This window comes from Haliaeetus leucocephalus, unplaced genomic scaffold (assembly GCF_000737465.1).
Source record: "Haliaeetus leucocephalus isolate CR32 unplaced genomic scaffold, Haliaeetus_leucocephalus-4.0 Scaffold830, whole genome shotgun sequence".
Taxonomy (NCBI): Eukaryota; Metazoa; Chordata; class Aves; order Accipitriformes; family Accipitridae; genus Haliaeetus; species Haliaeetus leucocephalus.
In genome coordinates, this window is record NW_010973266.1 from 101,525 (window position 1) to 129,197 (window position 27,673).

Sequence of the window (27,673 nt, forward strand, 5' to 3'; positions counted from 1 at the left end):
ACAATTAAGATTTCATTGCAAGGAACAGTGTTTTAATTAATGAGGGGAGCAGTGACCAAATAGCTAAAGAGGCTCGAGACATGGGCCCATGTGAAATTCATGACGTTCAACAAGGCCAAGGGCAGGGTCCTGCACAGGGGTCACGGCAACCCCCAGTATCTATACAGGCTGGGGAGTGACGGGATTGAGAGCAGCCCTCAATCCCGAGAAAGACTTGGGGGTGCTGGTGGATGAAAAGCTGCACATTAGCCTGCAATGTGTGCCCGTGAAAGCCAGCTGTATCCTGGGCTGCATCAAAAGAAGCATGGCCAGCAGGTCAAGGGAAGTAATTCTGCCCCTCTGCTCCGCTCTGGTGAGACCCCACCTGCAGTACTGCATTTAGCTCTGGGGTCCTCAGCACAGGAGAGACATGGACCTGTTGGAGCAGGTCCAGAGGAGGCCACAAAAATGGTCAAAGGGATGGAACACCTCTCCTATGAAGACAGGCTGAGAGAGTTGGGGTTATTCCGCCTGCAGGAGAGAAAGATCTGGGGAGACCTTATTGTGGCCCTGCAGTACCTAAAGGGAGCTTGTAAGAAAGATGAGAGGCAGATTTAGACTAGATATAAGGAAGAAGTTTCTTACAATGAGGGTGGTGAAACACTGGAACTGGTTGCACAGAGAGGTGGGAGATGTCCCATCCCTGGAAACGTTCAAGGTCAGGTTGGACGGGGCTCTGAGCAACCTTATACGGTTGAAGATGTCCCTACTCATTTTAGGGGGCTTGGACTAGATGACCTTTAAAGGTCCCTTCCAACCCAAACTGTTCTATGATTCTAAAAATCCTAGCTGGTTTCAAGATAAATCAGTATTATGTCACACTTACAAATGACAATAAATAATATAGTCTAAAGTCACAGTGTAGTCATTGTCAAGATTTATTGTGTCTAATTCTGTTGTGGTGCTTCAGCACCTGAACAAAAATCATGTTGGCAACTGATTGTTAGTTGGCTGAAAGAAATTTTAGCTATACACCATTTTGGGATATTCAGAGAAATTAAGATGTGTTCACTGAATCTAAAATCAGTACTGGAAAGCTGCTGGTGAGTTGATATGTCTATTGTTAGGACAAAGCAGAGCGAAGTTTTAATGCTTTTCCATGCAAGCTTACTCTGTTTAAATGTCATTTTAAAAAAAAGCACTTACACCTCCTCTGACTTTGGCTAATTCTGAGTGGACTAGGAATTTTTTGTATTTTGTAGCAATTCCTAGTTATTGCAAAATGGAAATGTTATTGTTGGTTTCTAAATAAATACTGTTCTTTATTTAAGAAAGTATAACATAATGACAGGTTATACACTGAGGAATATACTGTAAAGATCCATGAGGAGCATGAACAGTACTTTGTATTCGGTTATCCTTGATGTATTCATGTCAAGATCAACCAAAGTTCTACAGTCACTTTCAAAAACAGTAATACTGTGGAATGATGTGTAAGATATATGAAGATGCACAATTCCTATAGGTATTTTTTTGGTAGTACCAAGTTATATGATCTGCATTCTCTTATGTTTAATAAATAAGATACATAAATAGGAATATAATAAAAATGAACCTTATAACAATTAGTTCTTTTCTTTATGTAGGCTAAAAGGGGAAAGCAGAAGGATAATGTGAGGAAAAAGAGGTCCCTTCTGGTAAATGCAGGTCTTGCACTAGCTCCTGATTCATTTCAAATAGTCCTTGACAGTGAAAATGAAGCTAAAGGTAACGTACATATGCATGACTAAAGTTACTATGCTTTGACTGCTTTGCATAGTCTTAAAGGTTGGACATAACATCTAGTGGCAACAGGTAGAGAACATTGCAATACAGGTGAAGGGACAGTTCTGCTGAATTCTGTGGCAAAGCTCCTATCAATTTCATTAGGGATCTAAGATTTATATTGTGATACTGGAAGAGGAAATGCTATTGTTTTCCCCTCTGAATTCATCTGAATCTTATTATGCTGTAATCTTATTTTCACTATGTGCAACTTCTAAATGTTCTTACCCAAGGGCAGTTTTAAGTGGTATTTTCAGAAGTTTCACCCCATAATATTCTGTTAATTATATAAAATATTGGGTATTCATTCTATATTGTAATTGTCTTTCTATTCTAAAATCTTGCTTTTGGGAGATCATGTTTTGCACAGAGATTTAGGCATGAATTCATTATTTACTGTCTAAAACATGGATCGTAAATAGGTGTATTCCTTATGCCACAAACAGCTTTGGTTTGTGACTATACAGCCTGTTGTTGAAGAAGAGTGGACAGGGAACGGATTTTCCAGATTGCTTGAACTGTTTTATCTTATCTTGGCAATAAAGCAAACGTGTGACTAATTTAACTAACTTTCTGAATATACCCAGTGTACTCCCAGGGTAGAGATTATGCTGAAGGAAGGGAATGCTACAGAAGAAGTCCTGTAGCTTCCAAAGCAGCCTGTTCCTACCATGGAAGGCCATGTGGTTTTCTCACGCCATTTATTCAGCCAGGCCAAAATGTTTACCTTGCATATTCTCATTTCAAACTTGATCAGCTGATGACTTAGAAGTAAGAGTGTTATTTACAGAATCAACAATCCCACTTTGTGCAGTACATTTGAGAAAACTATTTTGTTGGAAAACATTTTCATACATGATTTAAGGTGATAAAATGCATTGTATTTGTGCAATTAAGAGAATTAAAAGCATGCATGTGTTTCTACTTGCTCTCGAATTTTCAGTTGACAACTCTAAAATTATATCCAGACTTCCTCAGAATAAATCTTACCACATGTTAGTGTCCCAAGATAAGCCATTAAAATGAGTGAGATTATCACAATATTACAATTATTACAATACCCTCTATCTGTTTGATACAATGTTTTATAAAATTTTGTTTTGAAAGATTTCAGTTGTTCCTGAGGTTGTCATCCAAAGAGTGAGTTTTTTGCTTTTTCCATGACACTTATGTTACAACAAACTTAAACATGTTTATTGAAGGAATAAGAAAATATGCAACTGTATTATTCAAATATACATAGGACAGGACATCAGATTTGTAAGGTTATTTTTTCTTTTAAGTTGCATAAATAACTGTGCATCAACATTTCATTCTTTTCTGATGTGTCTGCTGGCCTAATTTAGTGAGAGTTGTACCCATAGATCAAGAGAACAATGTACTTTTTAAATCCACAGTTCTTTACCCTACAACCTTACATGATATTACTGTCATTATGTATTATACTGAACAATTTCTGTTAGTTGATCTCTGTGTTTAGTTAGGTAACACAGCCTTATCATATGCTGGATAATGCATTGCAAAATATTTTTAGCAAGAATGGGTAAGACGCTATGCCTTCCTATTTTCATTGTAAATGAATGTAAGTGAACCTACTTATCTATATAAATTTTAAAGCCAGAAATACTTTATGTGTATTTGCTGCTACTATTTGGCAAATTTTTTGAGGATCAAGTTAAAACTTAGTCTGCATTATGTTAGGGACCATCGCTTAGATTCAAGTGAATGTACAAACTCATTGGATTTCCCAGTCACATCAAGTTTACTTGTATTCTAATGCAAAGTGTCTCCTCTATGTCATTACACTGCAAAAAAAATCTCTTTTTTATGTATGTGTATCACAGGAGTAATTTTCTACCTCAGGTGGCCAGCTTGTTCCTCCCTTGCATCATTTCTCTGTGTTGGTTATTTCTTTGTTTAATATTTTTGCCCAATATCTTGTTGACTAAGTAAAACAAAAGTTAGTATTTTCAAATTAAAACAAAACAACAAAGTTTAATATTGATTGAAAATGTGTTTGATTAGATAAGTGTTTTTAAAATTCAGGATGAATGTGAACTTTATGTATTAATTCATCCATTTACTCTTTACTGAGGCTAGTTAGAGCAATGCATGTCCTGTCAGAAAAGAGCTGTACTTGAGATATTTGGGGCCAAACAAGCATAAATCAGGTTTTGTATGGGACAACTATATCTGAAGATATAGGAAAAACAGAATTGGTGGAGTGTCATTTTTTTCATGTTGGTTGGTTGGTTGGTTTGGGGAAAGCTTGAAGGACTGAAAGGGCTGGATTTCAACTGTTTCAGAAAGTAGTTAAGAATCAAATTGCATACCCTTCATGTGGATTTTTTAATATCTAATACTTAAAGATTACCTTAAATTCTTTTTTCTTTGCAAAGTTTCCTCAGGTAAAAGTAGGAGTCAAATAAGCTACCTCTGTGCAAAAGCACAACACCATAATAAAAGCGTGGAGAAAGTTGATGAACATTTGGAACACTTAAGAAATGAAGGTGGCAGGGAGAGGTAATAAGTATGGACAAGAAAAGTCTCTTTCAATCTTGTGTAGAAATCTCTAATGGGGCAGTTTCTTAGTGCAGCTGTTAAGTTACTGATGATACCTTGTAACGGGCTGAATACTTCAGTCAGACCTGGCAAAGCATTTAATCATGTGTTTAACTTTATGTCTGCAAAGTTCCATTATGTTCACATGCTATGCGTAATTTTATTCTTTTGCTATTTCTAATCTACTCTCACATGCACACATGAACTCACCTATTCTATTGATATGAACTAAACACACAGAAGAATGAGTGGATTAAGGCTGGAAGACTGAATAACTTGATGTACAATTTAAACTTTGCTGAAGTGTCTTTTTAGGTCCTTGTACCACATTGCATGCTATAACTTTTTTGATAAAGAAATGAAGTGGTCCATTCTGAGAGTCAGCAAGATTAGTCTGTAGGAAAACCACAGGTTTTGTTTTGACTATTTGTATGTCATTTTACCATTCTTTATTTAAAAGGAGGTGTTTCCTTGTTCCTTTTTTTTTTGCTGCACTAAAAATTCCTGTGTTGAAATTAAAAATAAATTGTTTTCTAAAAAATTCTAAATCCAAACTTGTTTTCAAGGCTTATTTTGAAACTCTCAGTATCAGTTTTGCAATATTTAGTTTAGTTCATTTTACAAAATAGATAATTAGGGGTGTCACACACATTTTGAAATTTTGGTATAGTTACATAGGAATTTTGTCCCACTCTTGATATGCTGAGGGGATTTTTTTTTTTAATTAATAAAATAATAGTGTTATCTTTGCTACTGGCAAGAAGTCTTCCATTTATTAATTTTTGTTAGATTTAAAATTTTATTTATGATGGCCATCATTATTGACATTTTTTTGTCAATCCTGAAGTGTGGAAGATAACCCTGCTTATGAAGTAATTTTATGTATGCTTTTTCTTTGGTAGAATTATACTTTGGGCAGATTTGGCAAAAGTTGCACGTAAACAAGAAGTATGGGATGTCTGCCGCGCAGCATGCAGATTTTGTCTCTTGTATGATGATACTTTGTTTAGGAAGGTAACAAAATCTAAAAAAAGTAAGTGAACAAATTATTTTGAATGTTGTTAAGAGGAACTTTTTCCTCATTTATTAGAGTTACTTGAAGGAGTCAGCCAATATTATTATGTTCTTCCCTCCCATTCCCGAAGTTCCCTGAGACTCTCATCTGTCACTGCATGTTGGCATACATGGAATATTCTTTCTACCTCTGAATCTAGAAATCAGTCATTATGTTTTTCTGTTGAAACCATACTCTGCCTTCAGAAGTGTTTCACCAGTGCTAAAGAAAAGTACTTACATGAAATATATCTACCTGTCTCAGAAAATAAGTTCATTCCTTAATGGTCATCTAGGTCCATATTATCCATCTCTGTCAATTACCTGAGGAAGCCGAAGAAAAATGGATTATCAGTCCCTTTGTATGATACTCACGCGATAACATTTTTTACCCTTTATACCCTTATTAGTGGTTCCTCTGAGGTATCCACCATATTGTTTGTGCTTGTTCCTTGAGGGTCTGCTGGAAACCTACTGCACATGTTACAAGAGTTCTCAGCTCAGGGAAAGAGCACTTTCAAACCACTAGATACTTGCTGACTTTTACATATATCCGTTAAAGGGGTTTTTTTTTGCCTGGGAGTTGGTAAAACTCACCTTTAAGAATAGATGAAATTCTAGTACACACCCTGTTGGCTGGTTTTTTTTTTCTCTAGCCAATTTTAATTAAACGTATTCCACATTTTTTCTCTAGATTTGTTTCCAAGGTCCGCTTAAAATAGGGCATTAGTTTACCTGTTTTCTTTCACAAGTTTTGCATCTCCACACTAGCCATGTTTCGTCTTTCAAATCTTTTTCAAACTAAAGGGAAAAAGAAGTACTTGCCAGAAACTCAGGGCAACCATGCACCAAAAGCATCATTAATAGAAACTGGTATGTTCTTTTTTTCTTTCACATGTTTTGCATCTCCAAGGTAAAGGTGTCTTTCTCATACTCTGAATGTTTACAGGGCTTTATAATTCTGTCTGTGTCAGTCTAAACACTTTTCCAGCGTAGGCAGGAGATCAAGACACTTTCCATCTCTGTTCAGAAGCATTTCAAATGGTTCAATCGAAGTTTGTTACGAGGTTGCTGAAGTTAGTTGATGCTTTCAGAAGCAGAACTTCACTAGAAATCAAACAATAACTGTGACCTCGATGAAGGTCTCCATTCTCAAGAACTGTAGAGTGGCCTCCTGGAAATCCATTCATACTTACCATTGAGTGCTGCATGTTTCTGTAAATGCAAAGGAAAGAATGCTGCATTTGGTGGAGCAGTTGAGGTAATCTATTCTGGGCAGTTTCTAACTGTGGGAATACTACTTGTAGTTAAATGAAACGTGAATAAGCTTGTAGATACTCAAGGCAGGAAGAGAAATTTATGGTTGACTGGAGTTCTCTGAGAACTGTTGACACCGTTCATTTTCATGTTCCAGTTAATTTTACTTTCCTACTACTAATTGTTAGATTTGTGGGTGAGGAAAATGAAAGATAGTCTTTATCATATTGAGGATAGGGCAACAATAATGATTGTACTGTGAATACCCTCTACAGAGGCTTGCTGGGTTGTCAGGCCTGAATAAAGGCAAATAATTCAAGGTGTTCTGGTGTTACAGAAATAGAACATACCAGTTCCTATTAATGATGCTTTTGGTGCATGGTTGCCCTGAGTTTCTGGCAAGTACTTCTTTTTCCCTTTAGTTTGAAAAAGATTTGAAAGATGAAACATGGCTAGTGAGGAGAAAGTAAATACATGTGATTAGTCTAGGAACCAGGAGCAAACCAGTCAAATTATAAAACTGTGGGTTTTAAGAAAACAAAAACATTACTTTTTAACACAAATTAAAAGGTTATTTTTGACTGTTGAAGTATGATTTAAAAAATTAGTCAAAGACTAATAAGTTAGATTTATCAGAGTATTGGACCTGATGGATCAAACAGAACCTCTGGTTCAGGAGATTGTTTGGACACAGATTCTGAAAAACTGTGAAGATAGGCCAGGAAAAAAACGTAGCTTTGTGTATCCTACTTTTTATGCCTTTCCTTAAACACTCACTGTTTGCCAACAACATAGAGGGAACCCACTGTGACAGCTTTTATGCCCTTACTTCGTGTTTATATTAAAATAATCTTGGTCCTTTCTCTTCATTATTAAACCAAAGAAAAATAATGCTGTTTTTCTCTTTATTGATGTGTATGTTGCCATAAAGTCAACCCCATCCATGATTTAAACAAGTGAGATTTTAGCCCCAGCATAATGTCCAGCACTCCACTTCCATTGAAGCAATAAAATTGAACTAGAAGCTATGGGTTATATTCATACTAATGTAATTTCAATATGCATGTTATAACTGGAGCAAGTTATTTACTGCAAATATTGAAGTTTATGCACAAATGCAGTGGGTTTTGAGCGCAATAAATTGTACTGATGAAAAAAAATATTGAGTTGAAGTAATTTTAAACCTGTACTTGTTAACTCTTGCTTGTGGATTTAAGAATGTGTAGGGATTTAAAATTTTAAAATGAAGGTGATTTTTTTTTTTCTGATTTGCATGGTAATAATAATGGGTTTATTTATTTATTTATTTTTAGCACAGAAGAAGAAAGCTAGTACAACTACGATAGATGATGATCAAGGTGACAGCTTACCAGGAGAATCATTACTACCTGCTAAATCCTTCTCTTTTGAAAGAGATTTACTCAGAATATTAGCAGAAATAAGATTCATTAACGCAGAGGTAAATAAATTGCACTCACTCAATAATTTGCCATTCAAATTTGTTTCATTTAGCTTTATTTTATGTATAATTTTACGTATAAATCTTAAAGCACTGGAATTCTGAGTTTAATTTTTGTCTATCTCCATAGGAACTAAAGGAAGAAGTAGTTTCATGAAGCATCTTTATAAAAATACTGTGTGAAAGTAACTATAGCAATAGTTTCACTGCAGGGATTCTGTTGTAAATGTTTGACATGTGACATTATATTTCTGGAGCCTTAAAGTTCCAGCATGATTAAAAAAAATATATATATAGATATAAAATATCTCAATGAAATTACTTAGTAAAATTAGTTGTAGACAATTGGAAGATTATGATGTATCATAGAATCATAGAATCATTTAGGTTGGAAAAGACCTTCAAGATCATCGAGTCCAACCATCATCCATGACCACTAAAATATTTTTTAATATAAATATATTATAAATATAAATAATATAAATATAAATATTTTACATTGTATTTCATATAGTTGTACATGCGTGTACAACATCTGAAAAAGCATTTTGTATTTCTTAATTTTTGAAGAGGTAACAACACTAATACTAAGTCACGGTCTATTTTCACAATGATAACCTGGGTAGAAAATTTATTTCTCTGTATCTTTCCAGGCAACTGTTCATTTATTAAGATTGCAGGGAATTGAACTGAATGATCATGCTGTACCTCCAGAAGGTACAAGCCAGTATCATCCAGGAAATGGTTCATATCTTCCCGAAAGTGATCCAGAATGGAAAACATACAGGTACTTTTCTTTAATATATAACAAGACCTTGGAACTCCTGACAGATTTTTATTATCACACACAGATGATAATTTTTGCAAGTTTTCTTCTTAGTAAAATTCATCGTTACCAGATGCTTCATATTTGTAGGTAGTCATGGTAATGGGAAAAGAATATAAAAAATAATTTGAAATAATTTTTCTTTAGTTTGCTTTCATTGTGGAGTGTGCATTTTATTTTTCATTTAACGTTTATTTCTCTGAAACCAGAAGCTAGTATCCCAACCTTTAAAACTATTAAATCTGTGTTATATTGACATTTAGACCATGAAATTCTATATTTAAAAATATATTTCCCCAAATAAAAAAACTCTTTGTCTTGCTTTAAAGCTTCTATAACTATAATGATGTCTGAGTGCCCGAATACATGCAATGAATTACTTCAGTTTGCAAAACTATAGTGTTCCATCCAATCAACTGAAATGAATAAGGGAGAGTAGAACATAGCAAGTATCTTTTTTTTTTTCTGGTCTCACACAATTATTTCTTGCAAAGGAGGAGAGGGGGGAGAATCCTGAAGGTGATATTTAAAATCTCTTCTGTTCACATTCATATTAATATTAGCCTTATTGTGACAGTAGTCATGTCATGAAAGAGTAGAATGTCAGAGTTGTGTCCCTAAGTTTGTTCATTAAGTCTGAAGATTAAGTAAAGTTTCTCACACGGCTTGCAAATGTTCAGTAAAATGGGAAAAAGTATAAACTGATCAGAACCAAGGGACAAAGATGATGAGGATTCTGTTCCAAAATTTTCTACTAAGCTGTTTTTGAGTTTACCCAATTAGATTAAGAACTCATAGGAAAAAAGCACTTTGGTCTACTGTGTTCCCATGCCATTGTTGACATAGTAATATGCTGTGTCAGTTTGTGATTTTGGTTTTGTGACTTAACCATGGCCATTCTTTATGGTCATTGAAAAATGTATTTTTAATACTGCTTTTTCTAAGTAATGCTACATCTTGATAATTAAGAAGAAAAAAGAAATAAAGTTATTGAAAGAGTTATTGCATAGACTTATGAAAAAGATGTTATTCTATTAAAAGTTATTTTAGCATTTCAGAACATTTGGAGATATCTTTGAGTGCAAGAACACATGCAGTTGTTAGGTGAAAAAGACGCCTCCTTAACATTTGAATGGAATGCCTTACTTGTATCTGTATTCAAGTAGAGTCCTGTCATGGATATTTAATTAATGATTTCTAGCACAGATGTGTAGATTCACATCAGCATTTAAAAAAAACATGTGGATGAAGCATGAACTATAGCCACTATTTTTTAAGCTAATAGCATTTGAGTGTCAGAGACTGTTCATTTTATGTTGATGCTAATTCCTTTCCTGAGTCATCTTCTCATGCAAGTAAAATGTAAGTTAATGGATGAAGACTTAATAAATGCAACTGAAAAGTAATTACAAATTTTTTGTTGTTGTTGATTGAGATGTACTACTGCATATTTAACCTCATGATATAATTCCTTTTAGTGATGAAGTTTTGGAATAAAAGCTTCTTTATACTGATTTTATAGTTTATGGATAGACTACTTATCTCGGTATGCTATGGAAAACTTTCAACGTGCAGCCAAAATAGGAGAAGAACTGAATGAAGCCTGGATCGTTCACAATGCTGTGGTGTATATCTTAAACTACAATAGACATCTTATCTCTTCAGGAAGACAGAGGGAAATTATTGAGTATCTGCAGACTCTTCTTGGAGCCATCAAGACTGTTGGGCACAATGGGTAAATTTAGATGTTTGGTTATGAACATGCTGGTTTTTTCTAAAACACAAAAAATATTTTTACAAACAATGTAAATCACTGTGTGCTGTGAAAGACTTATTGCTGGCTTTCACTAGTAGTAGAAGGACTTTGGTATACAGAGTAGTTCAGAAGTTAAATTTAATTTTGTGGTGTGAAAATGACTTTTTAATCCTTTCTATTTGTTCTTTGTTACTATTCACTAAAAACCGTATTAACTTTAGACTAAGCAATATTAATTTCTCTTCATTGTGGAATAGCAACATGTGCATGTGAAATAGCATTTTGTTAAGCTAGTCGGAAAGAATCAGGAACATTTTCTTAGCCTGTGAGTTTCCAGGACAGCTCAAAATGTCTTTGCTTGTTGTCAGTTGCTCTGAAATTGAATTATGTTGTAAATATAATTAATTCTAAATATTTCTAATTGGAGTAAGGTGGCTACTATTGGTTCTGAAATAGGAAAGAGAAAAAAAAAAATAAAGGGAATGTGCACATTCATAGACCATGAAAATGGGAACATAGATTCCACAGTGGTTTACAGAAATTCTGTTCTGTAGTAAATGCAATGGGAGAATGATTGACTATGATGGAGGAGATGCTCAAGTCAAAGTCTGACTGTGCGACAAAATCCTAGAAATTTTACTACATTATTGACAGTGACCTCAGCACTAGGCAAACTGTTAGGACCAGCAGCAAAGAAGGCTCTTTTAACAGTATTTGAGAACAAAGCGTAAAGTGCAGTTTGTGCAGAGATGAAGACTGGTAATACCTGCTTATTAATTCTGATATTTATATTAGCATGTTTCAGCAATAATCTCTTAATCATAATTCAGTTTGTGTCTTCACAAAAAAAAAAAAAAAAGGTAATTCCAGCTCGGCAGTTGGTCAGCATGAAGAGTAATACAGTGTAATAAATAAATGGTTTTATGTGAGGGGTTTGGCTTAGGTTAATTTTTTAGGAAATGGTTATTATTTTCATGCATAGCAGCCCACTAATAAAAAAGTATATTTTAAATGTGTTTGACATAAATATTTTTAAATTTTTTTTCCCGTGAGGAAATAGAAGCTTCAATTATAGAAAGAGCTGAAAAAATAGGATATAAACTATGAAAGTTGGTTGTGGTTTTTTGTATTTCCAATGGGAAAATTTTTTGTAACATCCATAATTTTGCTTTCTAAGAAAAATCTAGATTTTCAAGTAATGTTTATTACTTGAAAGTAATAAACTTTATTACTTCCTCTCATTTTGATCTGATGCAGTATGCAGTTCCGATTTTTGTTTTCTTCTACAGAAGTACTGTGATTTTATTGATGTTATGTAATGCATTGGCTCGGGGCTTAATTCTTTGTTGGATTCCAAAGCCAAAACTTGCTGAGGAAAAAAAAAAAGATGCAGCGACAGACAGAAGCAGAAAAGCTGCAGCAAAGAAACATGAAAAAGCAAATGTCATCCAGCCTTTTTCAGTAGATCCCAGTGGACTTCCTGATATCAAAGCTGCCTTAGAGGTACAAAGCCCTCATTTTTTGTAGTCTTTTTTGGTCTGCTGTCATATATTACAATTCATACAAATTAAATTGTAGAAATTTTTGCAGAAAGTAAGCTACCATCTTTTACAGTTCCTGCCACCATAGGTCCTCTCCAAATACACACTGAAGTTCCTTACCAACTGGGGCTGAGGACTGTAACTTTTATTCGTCGTATGGGTTGACTTAATGGAGATGTCGTTAGGCTTAGAAATGCATGTGCAATAACTTTAAGATAACTAATGGATGGAATGTTCTATGCAAAGAGCTTTCTACATTTCTCCTATGTTTCAGTCTTTTTTTTTCTTGGTGTTTAGATTTGTGAATTTGCCCTAAATGTGACAACTGGAACCATACCTAATGAAACAGTACCTGTTGCTGCACAACAACAGATCATTGCTACATGGGTGAAAGCAAAACAGTTAAATCAGCAGCAGATCAGCTGTAAACTTGGGACTGAGGAGGAGGTATTGTTTCTCTGAAATCCTGCATAATGTTGAAACTTTTATTTGAAAAATTAAATTCATAAATTCATTTAATAATGACTGAAATTATCAATGTGTATTTTCTTCTGTATATTTGAATACAATGTGAAAATAATTTTTGGGTGTCATTTCCATAAAACTTTATGGAATACAGCAAATTTTTCACATTGGGCATAGCAGTGAGTCTACATTTCTTAAGTCTACCTTCTGTTTTTAGCTGCCAAGAATATTTATGGTGATGTTTGTCATATAATGACTGTATAACGAAGTTGGGTTTGAATTCATACATTTAAAATAATAAAATAGCTACCTTAAAAATGTTAAGAAAAATCAGCTATATTTATATCAACATTTAATACAGTCTCTTTATATATAGAATATGGATCTACTCAGTTGGAAAGTAATATTTTATTCCTATCTTTTTATTTTATTATATCTATAAAACTGGAATCCCTCAGTGATATATGGAATTTACATTCATTGTATTGTTGCCATGTAATATTTTTAATGTTGAAACTGTAGTAGTTCAGAGTTCACAATGTTAATTAAAAATAAATAAATAAATACATAAAATCCCCCATAAGAAGGGCACAATAAAGAAAGGAAGACTTGCTTAATGCAAATTGAGGTTTTCAGACATAGTTATTATTACCTTGTCATATCAATTAATGTCCTTAATAATGTTTACTTGCAAAAAAAAATCTTTTAATGTTAAATTTTTATTTCTGCTTAGAATAATGATGAAGCACAAAATCCTATGGCAAGAATTCTTGTTGGTCTAGAAATGTATTCATGTAATGGCTTGGGTCTCATGGATTTCACTGTTCCTAGCTTACCTCAGGTATTTAATTTTGTTTTATTAGCTTTGGAGTTTTAAGAAATTGCATCGTATAAATGTGATTTCAGCTTTGGATGGAGGCAAAATTAATTTTGAAACTTTTACTGTACCATTATTTCCTTTAAAACTTTCCAAGAGACTGAATAGTTATGACAGGTATAAGATTTTTTGTGACTGAATTTTTTCATTTATCCAAAAAACAGATAGCATTAGAATACCACTATTAGAATTATGCCCATGTTGCTCTAACAGATTATGTCCATAAGCATCAGATGAGCATAATGGGTTCATATGAATTCTGTACAGAACCATACTTCTGACCTTTCATTTTTTGTGGAGAAAACTTTATAGAATCATAAAATCATTTAGGTTGGAAAAGACCCTTAAGATTGAGTACAACCGTTAACCTAACACTGCCAAATCCACCACTAAACCATGTCCCTAAGCACCACATATACACATCTTTTAAATACCTCCAGGGATGGTGACTCAACCGCTTCCCCGGGCAGCCTGTTCCAATGCTTCACAACACTTTTGGTGAAGAAATTTTTCCTAATATCCAATCTCAGCCTCCCCTGGTGCAACTTGAGGTTGTTTCCTCTCGTCCTATCACTTGTTACCTGGGAGACACCGACCCCCACCTCATTACAACCTCTTTTCGGGTAGTTGTGGAGAGGTGTATTTTAGAGTTTGTATTGGAAGTATTCAGAATTTCAACAGAAAACTTCATGTTACAGTGAATTCACTTTTGGCAGTTGAAGGCAGAACACAACTACAATTTGTTACTATTTAAAGAATTAGGTGTCTTTTGATAAGTCTTATACCAGGCATAATTTTCTTAAAGTACTTGCCTTTGATCAGTCTTCCATGATTACTCAAGCTGAATGATGCCACAGTTTTCCTCTGGTCCTGTTGGTTACCAGGCTATTCAAGAGGAATAAAGGTGGCATAGAAAGGTTTATACCTTGTATTTACAAAACAGTGAGTTGTAGTCTTACCTGTTTGATTACCACATCTATAATTTCTACCTCCTGTAAAGAGCTTTCTTAAAGGAATAAGATGTGTTTCCTCATTTAGCTAGGAATCTGGTGACATTGTCTAACACTTTTCTAGAAGTCCTTCTTTCTAAAGACTAGGATCTGGGTCCTTATAAATATATGCGTATCTAATTCTAGTTGGTCTACAGATTTATGCCAAATATTATGAGTTAGCTTTAGCTATTACTTCAGTAGCTTAGTTTTGGAGAGCAATATTGTAGTATCCTCATTTTGACCAATTCATAAACAGTTCCAATTATCTTAAAAAGATGGAACTTTCTGACTGACGCATGCAAAAGCAAGGAAGATGTTTAGATCCTGTAATGAAACTATATATGAAACACTTGTTGTAAAACCAGTTCTATCTCCTATTCTTACTTTTGGCTTAACTAAAATGGGCTCTGAATGTCGGAAGTCCTGTTCCACTGATTTTCAGAAGAGGAACTGAGAACATATAATAAATCCTGGCAGATACTGCTGGTTGGAAGGCGTGCACACTTACAGCTGGATTTGCAAACACTATTATAATACAATGGTGAACAATGCTTCTCTATTGTATATTTTGATTGTTCTTGTAACTTGTTGTTTTTCTGGATTGTTTTATCCCATACTTGTTCCATGTCCAGGTGAGTTGTATGCAAGGTACAGCTGTAAGCTTTGAAGTGCTATAGAAAAGACCATGATAAAAACCTGAGATTTAAACTCTCTTCTTTTTTCTTTTCTCCCCCCCCAACCCCCAGTTAGTGAAATTGGCTTTAGAATGCAGTTGGTCAGATTCCTTAGTGGAATTGCAGACGCTGACACGACTAACATATTTTGCATATGTATCACATGACTATGAAATAGTGATGACTTGTTCTAAAAGGATCTTGCAATCAGATGAGAATTTTTTCCACAGTACAGATACTAAAAAATATGAAATGTAAGTACATGGAATTTTGTGTGATATTGTGGTATACTTGAACTAAGTTTTGAAGAAAGAGTATATAGGGTAAATGCATCTGATCACAAAATCAAAAGTGAAAGAATCTTTTTTTTACAAAGAAACTGTACACTTAGAGGTGAAAAGTGAAATAGTGAAATTTTTCTACTTCTGCTGACTCTGTCATTATCAGTTACTTAAGTACTGCAGATGATGTTTTAACTCTTCAGCATACCCTGAGTAAAAGGCAGTGTGAGATCCAGATTGTGGCTCTGGACCCAGTTCAGGAAGATACGTGAATTTTGTTATTCAAGTGAGTCAACAGGTCGTATATGCATGTGTTTGATGTCTTCCTGGGGGGCATTGCTTTTCTGAAGTTGTATCTGGCAATCGTGGTCTTTTCTCACTTTTATAATTTCCAAGCAGAATGTAGCTTGTTCTAGTTCTTTCACTGATGCAAATTGCTTCCAGTGCTGAACTGGCTCTAACACACAAAGGGTCTACACAGATCATGGAACAAGATGGAACTGTGAGTGATAAAAGGTGATAGCAGCTACTACATTCCAAGCTCTGGTGTCAGGTAGTCTTTATGGTCTTTATTACCACCTATGCATATCGGTGCGATAGGAATATAATTAATTTCCTTAAAAGCCCAGTGTGTTTCTTAACTGATAATTTAAAACTTTGATCTCAAAGAAAAAAAGAAAAAAAAAGGTTTTGTATATAAACAGATCTGTTGGTAGAGTCCTTTATTATAAAAAGGTGATATCCTTCAATCCTTCTATTTTTTAGTACAATTTCCTCTAAAAACAGAATGTAATCTTATCAAAAGACAAAGGAATCAACTCCATTTAGTAACAATTTGTTGTAATATAGGAAGTTTGAAATGAAAATCTGAAATACTGAGAATATAATTTATTGTTAATTTTTCTCTCTAAAAAATATTTTATCTTTAAAAAAAAAATCCTGCTCTCTGAAATTCATGTTGTTTGCTACATGGGGAAAAACATGTAGACCAAATAAGATGCCTTAGTATGAAATACATAGTTTCAGAACATTGCAGAAATTGAGAAGACCCTTGCTGCATATCTAGCAATCTGCAAACTAGTGAATGATAAAATGTTTGATTCTTTGACAAAGAAATGAAGTAATGGATTGTCAGTGCTGTGTCCAGAGAAATGGAAGATACACTTAGTCTTCCCATGGTAAAGCACAACTTCAGGATAAAGAAAGGTTACATTTTTAACTCTTTGTTGTTGTTGTTGTTAACTTGTACTGTAGAACACTGGTGTCCTCTTGTGGACACAAATCATAACTGCATGATAATTCTCACCACAGCATAGGAACGAGGCCAACTAGAATGTCTACATTTCTGTATATGGTTGCACATTGTAACTAAAACCTTTAAAAATATCTTGCAAATTGTATTATTACTTTTCTTACAAAATCACTATTAACCAAAGGTATCAAATTTATTTACTTATTTATCTTGAACTGATTAACTGCTGGGACTGAAATCTACGTTCTTTTCTTTTAAATGTAGTGGAATATGATCCAAATCAATTTCTCCAGAGCCCTGTGCATACTTTACCAGACATAAGTAAGACCAATTCCAAAAGAAAGTATCAAAAACTGTATAATTTTCCCTATTTCTGTTTTTAATTGCTTGCTGTGTAAGTTTGACTTTGCACTAATGTTTTGTTTGATATACAACAGTGAATAATGGGGAGAAAAAAACCAAATCTATTTTCTCCCCTTGCTAAATGTAGATAATAATTTTTTAAATCTGATTTCACAGTTATTTTCATTAGAGCTGTGAAAAAGATATTTAATTTCTGATACCTTTTCACAAGATGTTCAGTTCAAATATTTTCTGATTTTAAAAGAAAAGTCAGTAGAAGCATTTGTAACTTCCAAGGCTAGGGACATCTATTTAGTAACAACTTGAAAACATCATTAATAGGAACTGATATGTTCTTAGACTCTAAGACTAGCACTTCTTGAATTATTTGCCTTTATTCAGGCCTGGTAACAGACTGAGACAAGAAATGTTAAGCACTACTGCCTGTATACAAGGAAAGAGTATAATGGAAAATTTGTCTGGAAGAAAACATTTGCGTGTAGCAGCATCACAAGCCTTTGTTCAGAGTGCCAGGTATGTTTTATTTTGAGAGAAGACTAATATAAAACAGACGTAAAATTTGATTTACAGATTCGGGGATCAACGTATTCTCTCCCAAGACTGATAAAAATCAAAACAGTTGTAAGTTGAAATGCTTAACAAGGGATTTGACAGATTTTTTACACTTTAGTAAATTTATCAAGTACCTTCCACATAGCTGTCATAGGTTCATAGGAAAATCTGGTTGGAAGGGACCTCAGAAGGGCTCTAGTCCAAATTTCTGCTCAAAGCAGGGCCAGCCCAGGGCTTTATCCAGTCTTGTCTTGAAAACCTCCAGGAATGGAGACTGCACAACCTCTGTGAGTAACCTGCTCCACTGCTTGACTGTACTCATGGGGGATAAGGTGCTGCTTATATCCACTCTGAACCTTTCTTATATCGACACCTGTTCTTGCTTGTCCTACCATCCTCTATGAAGAGCCTGGCTGCTGCTTCTCAACAACTTTTTTAGGTTATTAAGAAACTTCTCCTTGTTAGATCCCCCAAAGCCAACTCTTCCCCACGCTGAACTAGCCCTATATTCTCAGCCTCTCTTCTCAAGGCAGGTGCTCCAGTCCCTGGATCATCTTGGTGCCCCTCCACTGAGCTTGTTGCAGTTTGTCCATGTCTGGTTTGTGTTGGGTGGCCTAGAACTGGATGCAGTAGTCTAGATGTAGTCTAAAGAGTGCTGACTAGAGGGTGATAATTAGTTCCCTCAATCTGTTGTCTGTTCCTGTTAATACAGCCCAGGATGCTGTTGGCTGTTGTTGCCAGAGCACACTGCTGGCTTGTTCTCAGCTTGCTGTCCACCAGGACCCTCACGTCCTTTTCAGCAGAGCTACTCCTCAGCCAGTCAGTCCTCAGCCTCTACTGTTGCAGACAATCATATTAACATTGTGAACTGTATGTCATGAACCCAAAGTGGAAAGGTTGCTTTAAATAATGAATAGGCAGGAGAATGTGTTACATGGATGATGCATGACTTTGGTATGAATTCTTTGCTATTTGGAAGAAATAAATTAATGAGCAAAAGTAGGCTATTAGAACTCTTAGAAGATGAACATGTGATGGCTGATGTGAGGCTGTTAACATTGTAATACTTTATTCCTTCCATTGATCATTAAAAAGAGAGTGATGAATGAAGTTAGACTAGCCAGCATAACAGAACTCTAAGGTGATGTCATGTTGTGGATGAATCTGTATTTTTTTAAATTTGCATGTTATGACAAGCACTTTTTCAGGAAGGACTGAGCATATGTGTAGAGCTCAACACATTCCAAACAGGAGACAAAAAGCGGTGAGCAAAAACTAGGCCTTAGTAAGTCCAGTGTTAAGATATAAGGTGTGTGAGCATATGGACTCTAAAAGTCATGAGACTGTGGGAGAAAATGACAAAGATTGCCAGATTCAGAAACTACTTTTTTGAAAATAGTAAGACGATTAAATGGGTGATTGTTTAATACCAATCTGTAATTTTTAGCTAAATTCTAAAGCTTTTGCTCACTCATATGAGTAATGTGTTATATCACAATCTGGAGGATTATTGAATTTTAGTAATTCAAAGTAACATTTGCATGGAACATGCTCAAAACAATTTGAATGCAGCTAGAGGCATTTGGGGTGTATTCTTGTGTTACAGTGGTACTGTACTATGCAAAATCCATAGCATTTTAATAATTGTTTTATTCTAGTTTTTAATGTTTTTAGAATGAGAAATTAACATAATAGGGAGCCAAAAAAGTAGATTATTCCAATGAGAGCATCTTGAGTAGATATCTGCTATCTTTTTAATGAAGGCTCTTGAGCTAAGATGACACAGAAATACAGTAAAATTGTCAATATGGTACTTGTTTATTGCTACTTCTGCTGAATGTGTGAACGTGTTTTGTATATAAAAATGGAAAATACCTTTTGTATGAAGTTCATATGCTGACCCCTCATTGCTGAAATTATATATGGTGGTGCCTAGATCAGGTAAACCAGGATGTTTGTAGAAGTAAAATCCTTTATTTTGGCTAGAGTGTGATTGTTTTCCTTCATTAAGCTGTACTTCACTTTCTTCAGGTACGCAGGTGAAGCCGGAAATTATTCCCTTGTAATGTTTGCAGCTAGACACTTTTGGAATACATGTTTACCTTTGCTAGGTTCTCCACATGACAGAGAGCATTTTAAAGAACCTACTGAAACAATTCTTAAGAGTATAATTAAAGCAGAATCTAAAAATAAACAGGTAAGAATATCTAATAGGTATTTTTAATTGTGCTGGTGTTTAGTGATGATAAAGAAAAATTTTGGTTTGCTCTGAAGCTTTGGGTGCATACTTCAAGATACCTTTCCTAAGAGGGGAAAGTGACTTATTTGTCATAAACACATATATGGTTTCTTACCTGCATTCATATAGCATGCATACACACATACAGGGAATCACATACTCTTTTCTTCCATTTGCTTGTTCTTCTGGTTTTAGACAACTGTCAAACTCGCAACAGTTTTCTTCAAAATAATTTGCTGTCTGAAGGGCTGTAGTGTTTCACTTTGTGAAGCTTACAAAAGGGAATGTTTAGAAAATACTCAACAGAAAATCCAGAAAAAAATCAATCACTTCCATAAAGGATGATACTAGATCTTAAAACAAAAACTCAGGGGAAAAAAAAAGAAATTAAATTAAGGTTCCCCACACCTGCAGATTCCAATTTCTCTTCTAACTGCAAAAAGAAATTTTTACTTTGCTTATCTTCAGTTTTTTAACAGACTTATAATTCAAACTGTGCTGGGAGTCAGTGATAAAATTAAATGCTTGTTGATTATGAACAGCATGTGTAAACTGAAGAAGTCATCCCTTTGAAACAATATATAGGTGATGTGTATCATATAACGGATCTCACCATATGACGTTTCTTCTGCACACTGAAACATCCCTACTCATTTACAACTTTTCTTACTTCAAAATTCCCTGGAGCTGATCCATTTCTGTTTCTAGATTTTATTTACATGTCATTGAAGCTGATGTGAGTTTTCCTGTACGTTTCCGTGGGCACAATTTCAGTTAGAGCTTGAAGGCTTTATTAATAACTCTTGCATTCAAGCTCAGTGGTACCAATGTGAGTCTGCATCTCAGATCACTAAGCATTGTAGAACAAGAATAGAAAACTTAATTTTGGTTTCTCCTCAAGCCATGTATAAATCCCAAATAATCAGACGTGGTGACTAGTCTACTTGATTCTAGGTGCGTAGGAGACAGAACTGATGAGTACACTGTGTCTTGGAAGCACAGTGAAGGTTGTGAACTTAATGGAACTTCAACAGTGTTTGGATATATAAGAGTAATTGCCCATAGGCACAGTTCTAAAGGTCTAGTTATTTGCAGAGATTATGTATTAAAACCAATAAAAAGGAATATTTCATTATGTATATATAGTTAACTCACTACCAGAGCATATTTTCAGAGTGAACCCCTAATAAGTTATATTAAAAAGTGAGACATTAATGTAGATAATGAAAGTATAGAGTTAAACATAGCATAGACTTTTTATGTCTGATAATGTTAGTAATTCTTGTGAGTTAGGCTATACAGTAATTTCTGATATTAGTTAGAAAAAAAAATTCCTATAAACAGAGCATTCTGTATTTGATTATTTCCAGAGTTACTGAAATTTCTTTTGTATACTGTAGTAACCATTGTAAGAGGCAGGAACTGGTCTCCAGTGATTCTTGATCAGGCTAACTCTAGGCAATTTTTAAATGCAGTCACATCTGAAGAAGCATATACCAGAAGGTAACTTTTAGTTTAGTTCAGCAAGACAATGGTTCATTTACTTGAGATATATACCAGCCTGAAAACTGAAAATTGGTTAAAAAAAGCCCAACAAACAAACGCAAAGTAAAAGCAAGTACTACTTACTAAAGCTTTACCACTGCTATTACTAGCTTTCTTAAAACAAGATTACGGATAGTTTTTTCTCTGTTTGCTGTGGTCAGCATTGAAGCTGTCCTTTACCCTCACATTACGTCCATAGAATCATAAAATCATAGAATGGTTTGGGCTGGAAGGGACCTTTAGAGGTATCTAGTCCAACCCCCCCCTGCCGTGGGCAGGGACACCTTCCACTAGACCAGGTTGCTCAAAGCCTCATCCAGCCTGACTTTGAACACTTCCAGGGAGGGGGCATTCACAAACTCTCTGGGCAATCTGTTCCAGTCTTTTACCACCCTCATGGTAAAAAATCCCCTCCTTATGTCCAATCTAAACCTACCCTTTTTCAGTTTAAAACCATTGCCCCTTGTCCTGTCACTACAGGCCTTGGTAAAAAGTCTCTCTGTTTTTCTTGTAAGACCCCCTTCTACGTCGAAAGGCCACCATAAGGTCTCCCCAGAGCCTTCTCTTCTCCAGCCTGAACAACCCCAACTTTCTCAGCCTTTCTTCACAGGAGAGGTGCTCCATCCCTCGGACAATTTTTGTGGCCCTCCTCTGGACCTGCTCTAGCAGGTCCGTGTCTTTCTTGTACTGGGGATCCCAGAGCTGGATGCAGTACTCCAGCTGGGGTCTCACCAGAGTATAGTAGAGAATCCCCTCCCTTGACCTGCTGGTCACACTTCCTTTGATGCAGCCCGGGATATGATTGGCTTTCTGGGCTGCACGCACACATTGCCAGCTCATGTTGGTTTTCATCCACCACTTAGGCATCCAAGTCCTTCACAGCAGGGTTGCTCTCAATTCCCCAGTTTGCACTGATATTGAGGGTTGCCCCGACCCAGCTGCAGGACCTTGCACTTGGCCTTGTTGAACTTCACAAGGTTTGCATGGGCCCACTCCTCAAGCCTGTCAGGGTCCCTCTGGATGACATCCCTTCCCTCTAGCGAATCAAATGCACCACTCAGCTTTGTGTCATCAGCAGATTTGATCACTCAATCCCATTGTCTGTGTCACTGATGAAGATATTAAACAGTATTGGTCCCAGTATGGACCCTTGAGGGATGCCACTCATTATCTGTTTCCACTTGTACGTTGAGCCATTGACTGTAATTCTTTGGATGCTGCCATCCAGCCGCTTCCTTATCCATCTAACAGTCCATCCATCAAACTTGCATCTCTCTAATTTAGCAGCAAGAGGCTTGTGGGGGACCATATCAAAGGTCTTGCAGAAATCCAGGTAGATGACATCCATAGCTCTTTCCTTGTCCACTGATGCAGTCACTCCATCGCAGAAGGCCACTAGATTAGTCAGACTTTGTGCCTTCACAGAAGTAAACACTGTGACCAAATCTGATAAATCTTTGATGATGCTAATGTAATGATTACCCAAAAGTTGTAACTACAGCTCACATAATTTATTAGCATATTCCTTTATGTATTCAATGGTCAGTATATCAGTAGAACTGTGTATGGATCTATGTGTGAAACGTGATAGTGAATTTTTCTTTGAAGTTGCAAAACTGTACTGTAGAGGGGAGGGAAATGGTTATCATGTCTCTCACCTTTAAGCGAGAATTGTGATGGTCATATTTTCACAGGTAAAGCCAGCTAAGCGAAATGGGACAAGAGACATTAAGTAATGTTTTAAAAATTATCTGAAAATAGTGTGAAAAAATAAGCTGTTACTCATTTTTGACCAGAGAGGTTGTGGAGTCTCTGCTTGGAGTACTCAAAAGATGATTGAACAAGGCCCAGAGCAACCTGCTCTATTTCAGCCTGCTTTGAGCAGGGGTGTAGACTAGAGAGCTCCAGAGGGCCCTGCCAGCCACAACTATTCTGTGATTCTCTGACAGAGTACTTCAAGATTTCATGTTATTTGTTATTTAATCAGTGTAACTGATTGAATATTACTGGGTCTGGTTATTGCTGTGTTGGTTTTGTATTAAAGAACTCATTCTGGAAAAATGGCTGTGGTTTTAATCTCCTGCACAAGTAGCTATTTAAGTAACAAGTTAATAGTTCATATGAACCATATTAATTGGTTTACAAATGAAAAGGAAGCACAGTAATATTTAAAGACATATGTTAACCAAAAGATAAAAACGCTTTTTTTTTCTTTTTTTTTTTTTTTTTGTCTTTTTAGGATAAGAAAGATATGTTGCCTTTACATCAGTGGATTACAAAGGATTTTCAAAGTATTGGGTTTTCAGTTGAATGCTGTCTCCCAGGCATGTTCTTCCTTCTTTTGATCTAGTAATAAATAAAAACAAACAGTATTTTGTAATGTCATTATTCTAATTCCACAGTAAATAAATCATTTGAATATACTTCAAAGGTGCTGAGGAAGATCTGGCATTAAGAACCTCCTTATATGTGTTGTTATTCCACATGCATGCTGATAAAGCTGATTGGGAGACAGCACTAAAAGTCCTGGATGAAGCTATTCAAGTTTTGCCTCAGACAAGACACAGGCTGTAAGTTGGTTGACCTATTTTTATTAGAATAAGCATCCTGATTCTTGAGAAGTATAAAACTCTGGGTGTTTTTTTATTTTGCATTGGGCAAATATTATGATTACTTTTTGTCAGCCTGTCAGTTCTTATAACAGAAAACACTGTTGTGTCTTTTTGATGAAAAAGATGTATGTTGGCAGTGCTTCTTATCATTAATCTGTTCATAATATTTGTAAATTTCATTTTTTAAAAACTTGTTTATAAGTAGTATCTTACTTTTCCAAGAAAATAGGTGCATGAAATGTGGGTATATAGCAGAAACTTTAATTTTCCTAGCTGTAAACCCATTTACGTTAAATGGAAACTAAATTATCTAGGCTACTGTTTACATAGTCTTATCTGAGTTCAAAGATTTATTCTCTTTTATGTCGGTTTATAAACTTCACATCTCTGTAAAGTTTACATGAACTGTGTATGAACTAGTATATCTATCCTACTCACAAAGTTACTTTACAGGTACAGATGCAAGTAATTTGCAGTTTGTTTGGTCTTTTTCTAGCCTGATTTTTAAACATATGGCTACAGCGAAGGCAAGATTGGGATGCAATTTTCTGATGGACATTCAGAAGTTCAGAGATGAAAGTGAAGATTATTTGTCACATATGTGGCGCCGTTTGGTAACAGTCTCCAGAAGTATTGTTGGACAGTTAAGCTGTTTTCAAAATGCAGTCATTGCTTTACAGGTTTGTCAGTTTTTACTATATGTTCAAATGCTCATAGAATGATGCTTCTCAAGTGATTAGTGGGATTGCAAGTTGTGGGAAGGCTAGATACTTGACCATTATAACTTTGAAATTGCTCTTCAGTTGGAAAACTGTGTATGGTTGCATCTTGGTATCCAGTAAAAGTTCAACTGAGGCTTGCCAAAGAAAAATGTCTAAAAGTAGCCAATTGCAAGAAGTTTTGGTAAAGCAAAGAATTAACTGGTAGAGTTTTCTGTTACATTCTGTTTAGCTTAACTCTGATTATGTGATGTCAAACTGCTCACTGTCAATTTTTTTTTTTTGCTTCTGTTAAGACTATATTGAACTTTTTAATATAATTTTGATGGTTTACATCACCAAATACAAACAACCTCTTCCATTATTACTTTTATAGAAACAAGAAAATGAATGGCAGAAAGTTGATTATCTGCTGGAATTTGCTGAATGGTTATATTGTAAACAGTTTCCCCTCAATGATGTCATTAAACCTCTGGACTGGGCAGTAGATCTCTTGCTATATAGAAAATTTTCCATGCAATCCTCACAAGCAGAAGGTAACTAAAAGGTGTATATCCTTCAGAGGAGTTTCTCAGCAGCAAACGCAAGGGACATTTTTAATTTACAGCTTAGTTACCACAAAGAATGGCACCAGCTTGACTGTATTTTCTTCAATATTCACTGTCATTTGATCAACGCTAGCTTAAATATATCTCTGAGTTCTGTGTCATGCCATGGGGACCTACTCTCAGTCTTTTGGTGTATTAAGACACAGCTCCTATCTGACAGAGGGGTTGCTGAGTTGTGAGAGGCTACCAGAAGGCAGTGCTAGGCAATTTGTTTCAAATGCATCCTCATGAAGGGCCAGATGTAACTGTAGGTAATGGTTTCTGTGCTAAAATTTGGGTGGCTATGTCCATTGCTCTTTCCTTGGCTTTATCTAGTATTTCAGGATTGATTTTTCAAAAATTACTTTCAAAGGGATGTACGTCTTCAAGTACTTATGTAACTGTGTAAAAATTCTTTGGTCCTTTTACTTTGTGTCCACTTGCAGTAGTGTGGACTCAGTGAACTATTTTGATAGGATTCCCCATTATTTAATTGGGGAAAAAAGTATCTAATTTCTGGAACAATACTCTACTGTGTGGCATTAATCAACATCTGCTCTGCTTTTACTTTTGCGTGGACAGACAAGACAGATAAGACAAGTACTTCTGGTGTTTGCATTGAAAAAGGTAAATGTTCAGTGTCACATTTGATTAAAGTCACAGTAGCAATATTCTGTCCATACTTTTCTGTTAGTGGTTTTGTTGGGGTTTTTTTACAGCCCTATGGTAATTTAAAGTTTGTACTTCAATGATCTTCCCACCCTGTTTCACATGGTTGCTTATGGTTACTGGACTTCTTACACTGCCTATGTTCCAAGAAATTTTTTACAAAACTTTTAATGGAAACTGAAATAATATAATAAGAAAAATTAGAATCAAATATAAAGCAGCCCAGGTTGGAAGGGACCTCAAAAGATCATCTGGTCCAGCCTTTTGTGGAAAAGGGAGCCTAGATGAGATCTAGCACCCTGTCCAGCTGTGTCTTGAAAGCCTCCAATGAGATTGTTCCACTGATAGAATGTTCTCACTGTAAAAAATTTCTTTCTTATATCAAGATGAAACCTTTCCTGGTGCAACTCACACCTGTTGTCCCTTGTCCCCTCTGTGTGGCTTCTTGTGAAGAGAGAGCCTTTGTTATCTTTGTAGCTGCCCTTTAAGTACTGGAAAACTGTGATGAGGTCCCCCTGAGCCTTCTGTTCTCCACAGTGGAAAGACCTTAACTCTGTAAGATTTTCTTCATAGGGCAGGTTCTCCAGCCCTTTGATCATCTTTGTGGCCCTCCTTTGAAACCTCTCTGGTCTGTCTGCATCTTTTTTGATCTGTGGGGACCAGAACTGGACACAGTACTCCAGCTGCAGCCTTACAAGCACTGAGTACAGTGGGTGAGATTGTCACATCCCTATCTCTGCTAATAATGCCCTGCCAATGCAGCCCACGATCTGAATTGTCTTCATTGCTGTAACAGCAGACTGCTGACTCATGTTCAGCTTGTTGTCCACCAGGATCCAGGTTCTTTTCAGCAAGGCTGGTGTCCAGCTACACAGATCCTAATCTGTACTGGGCTCTTTGGTTTTGTTGTCCCAGGTGCAGGACCTTCTGCTTGTCTTTGATAAACTTCATATAGTTCTTTTTAGCCCACTTTTCCAGCCTGTCCTGGTCTCTCTGTAAAGAAGGCTTTCCCTTCTGACGTGTCCACCTCACCACCCAGTTTGGTGTCATCAGCAAATTTGGTGAGGGTGCTTTCAGTCCCATCATCCAGATCATTTATGAAGATGTTAAACAGCATGGGTACCAATTTGTAGAGGACCCCACTTGTGACAAACTGGCAGCCTGAGCAAAAACCATTGATTACCACCATCTGAGTGCAGCCTGTTAGCCAATTTCCTACCCATCTCACAGACCACCTATCCCGTCTGTATCTTACCATCTGTATCATTTATTATGAAATGATAAAATTAATCTGTTGAACTGTCCCTTTCCCTAACTTTGTACTGTGTTAGTCATGCTCAGAATTCACTTGATTTGCCTGTTACTTTAATAACTTCATCTGTGACGATCATTGGATTATGTGATGTTATGTTACTGCACTCTGCTTTATGTTGTAGAGCATCAATTTGATGTTGAAAGAGAACTGTGTCTTTATAGTACTTCACTTTAACCTGAAAATCTGCTGAATTACTTGGTTTTGAGCTGAATTTCAAGCAGAGGTGGAGTTTCTGTAAAATATCAGTGTTTACTGACAAATTACTAGAATTACA

The 27,673-nt window shown here is 35.7% G+C and overlaps 1 protein-coding gene across 1 annotated transcript in view; it reads left to right on the top strand.

Moving 5' to 3' along the window:
- CFAP46 (cilia and flagella associated protein 46) overlaps positions 1–27,673 on the top strand; it is a 90,879-nt gene that overhangs the window by 20,719 nt on the left and 42,487 nt on the right. Inside the window, exons 13-29 of the mRNA XM_010582005.1 lie at positions 1,626–1,746; positions 4,203–4,326; positions 5,268–5,398; positions 6,190–6,291; positions 7,989–8,134; positions 8,788–8,921; positions 10,483–10,695; positions 12,006–12,219; positions 12,555–12,704; positions 13,456–13,563; positions 15,338–15,519; positions 17,543–17,674; positions 19,745–19,910; positions 23,737–23,788; positions 23,929–24,067; positions 24,606–24,789; positions 25,205–25,364. Of these exons, the coding sequence (XP_010580307.1) occupies positions 1,626–1,746; positions 4,203–4,326; positions 5,268–5,398; positions 6,190–6,291; positions 7,989–8,134; positions 8,788–8,921; positions 10,483–10,695; positions 12,006–12,219; positions 12,555–12,704; positions 13,456–13,563; positions 15,338–15,519; positions 17,543–17,674; positions 19,745–19,910; positions 23,737–23,788; positions 23,929–24,067; positions 24,606–24,789; positions 25,205–25,364 (2,458 nt within the window). The remainder of the gene's footprint in view (positions 1–1,625; positions 1,747–4,202; positions 4,327–5,267; positions 5,399–6,189; positions 6,292–7,988; positions 8,135–8,787; positions 8,922–10,482; positions 10,696–12,005; positions 12,220–12,554; positions 12,705–13,455; positions 13,564–15,337; positions 15,520–17,542; positions 17,675–19,744; positions 19,911–23,736; positions 23,789–23,928; positions 24,068–24,605; positions 24,790–25,204; positions 25,365–27,673) is intronic.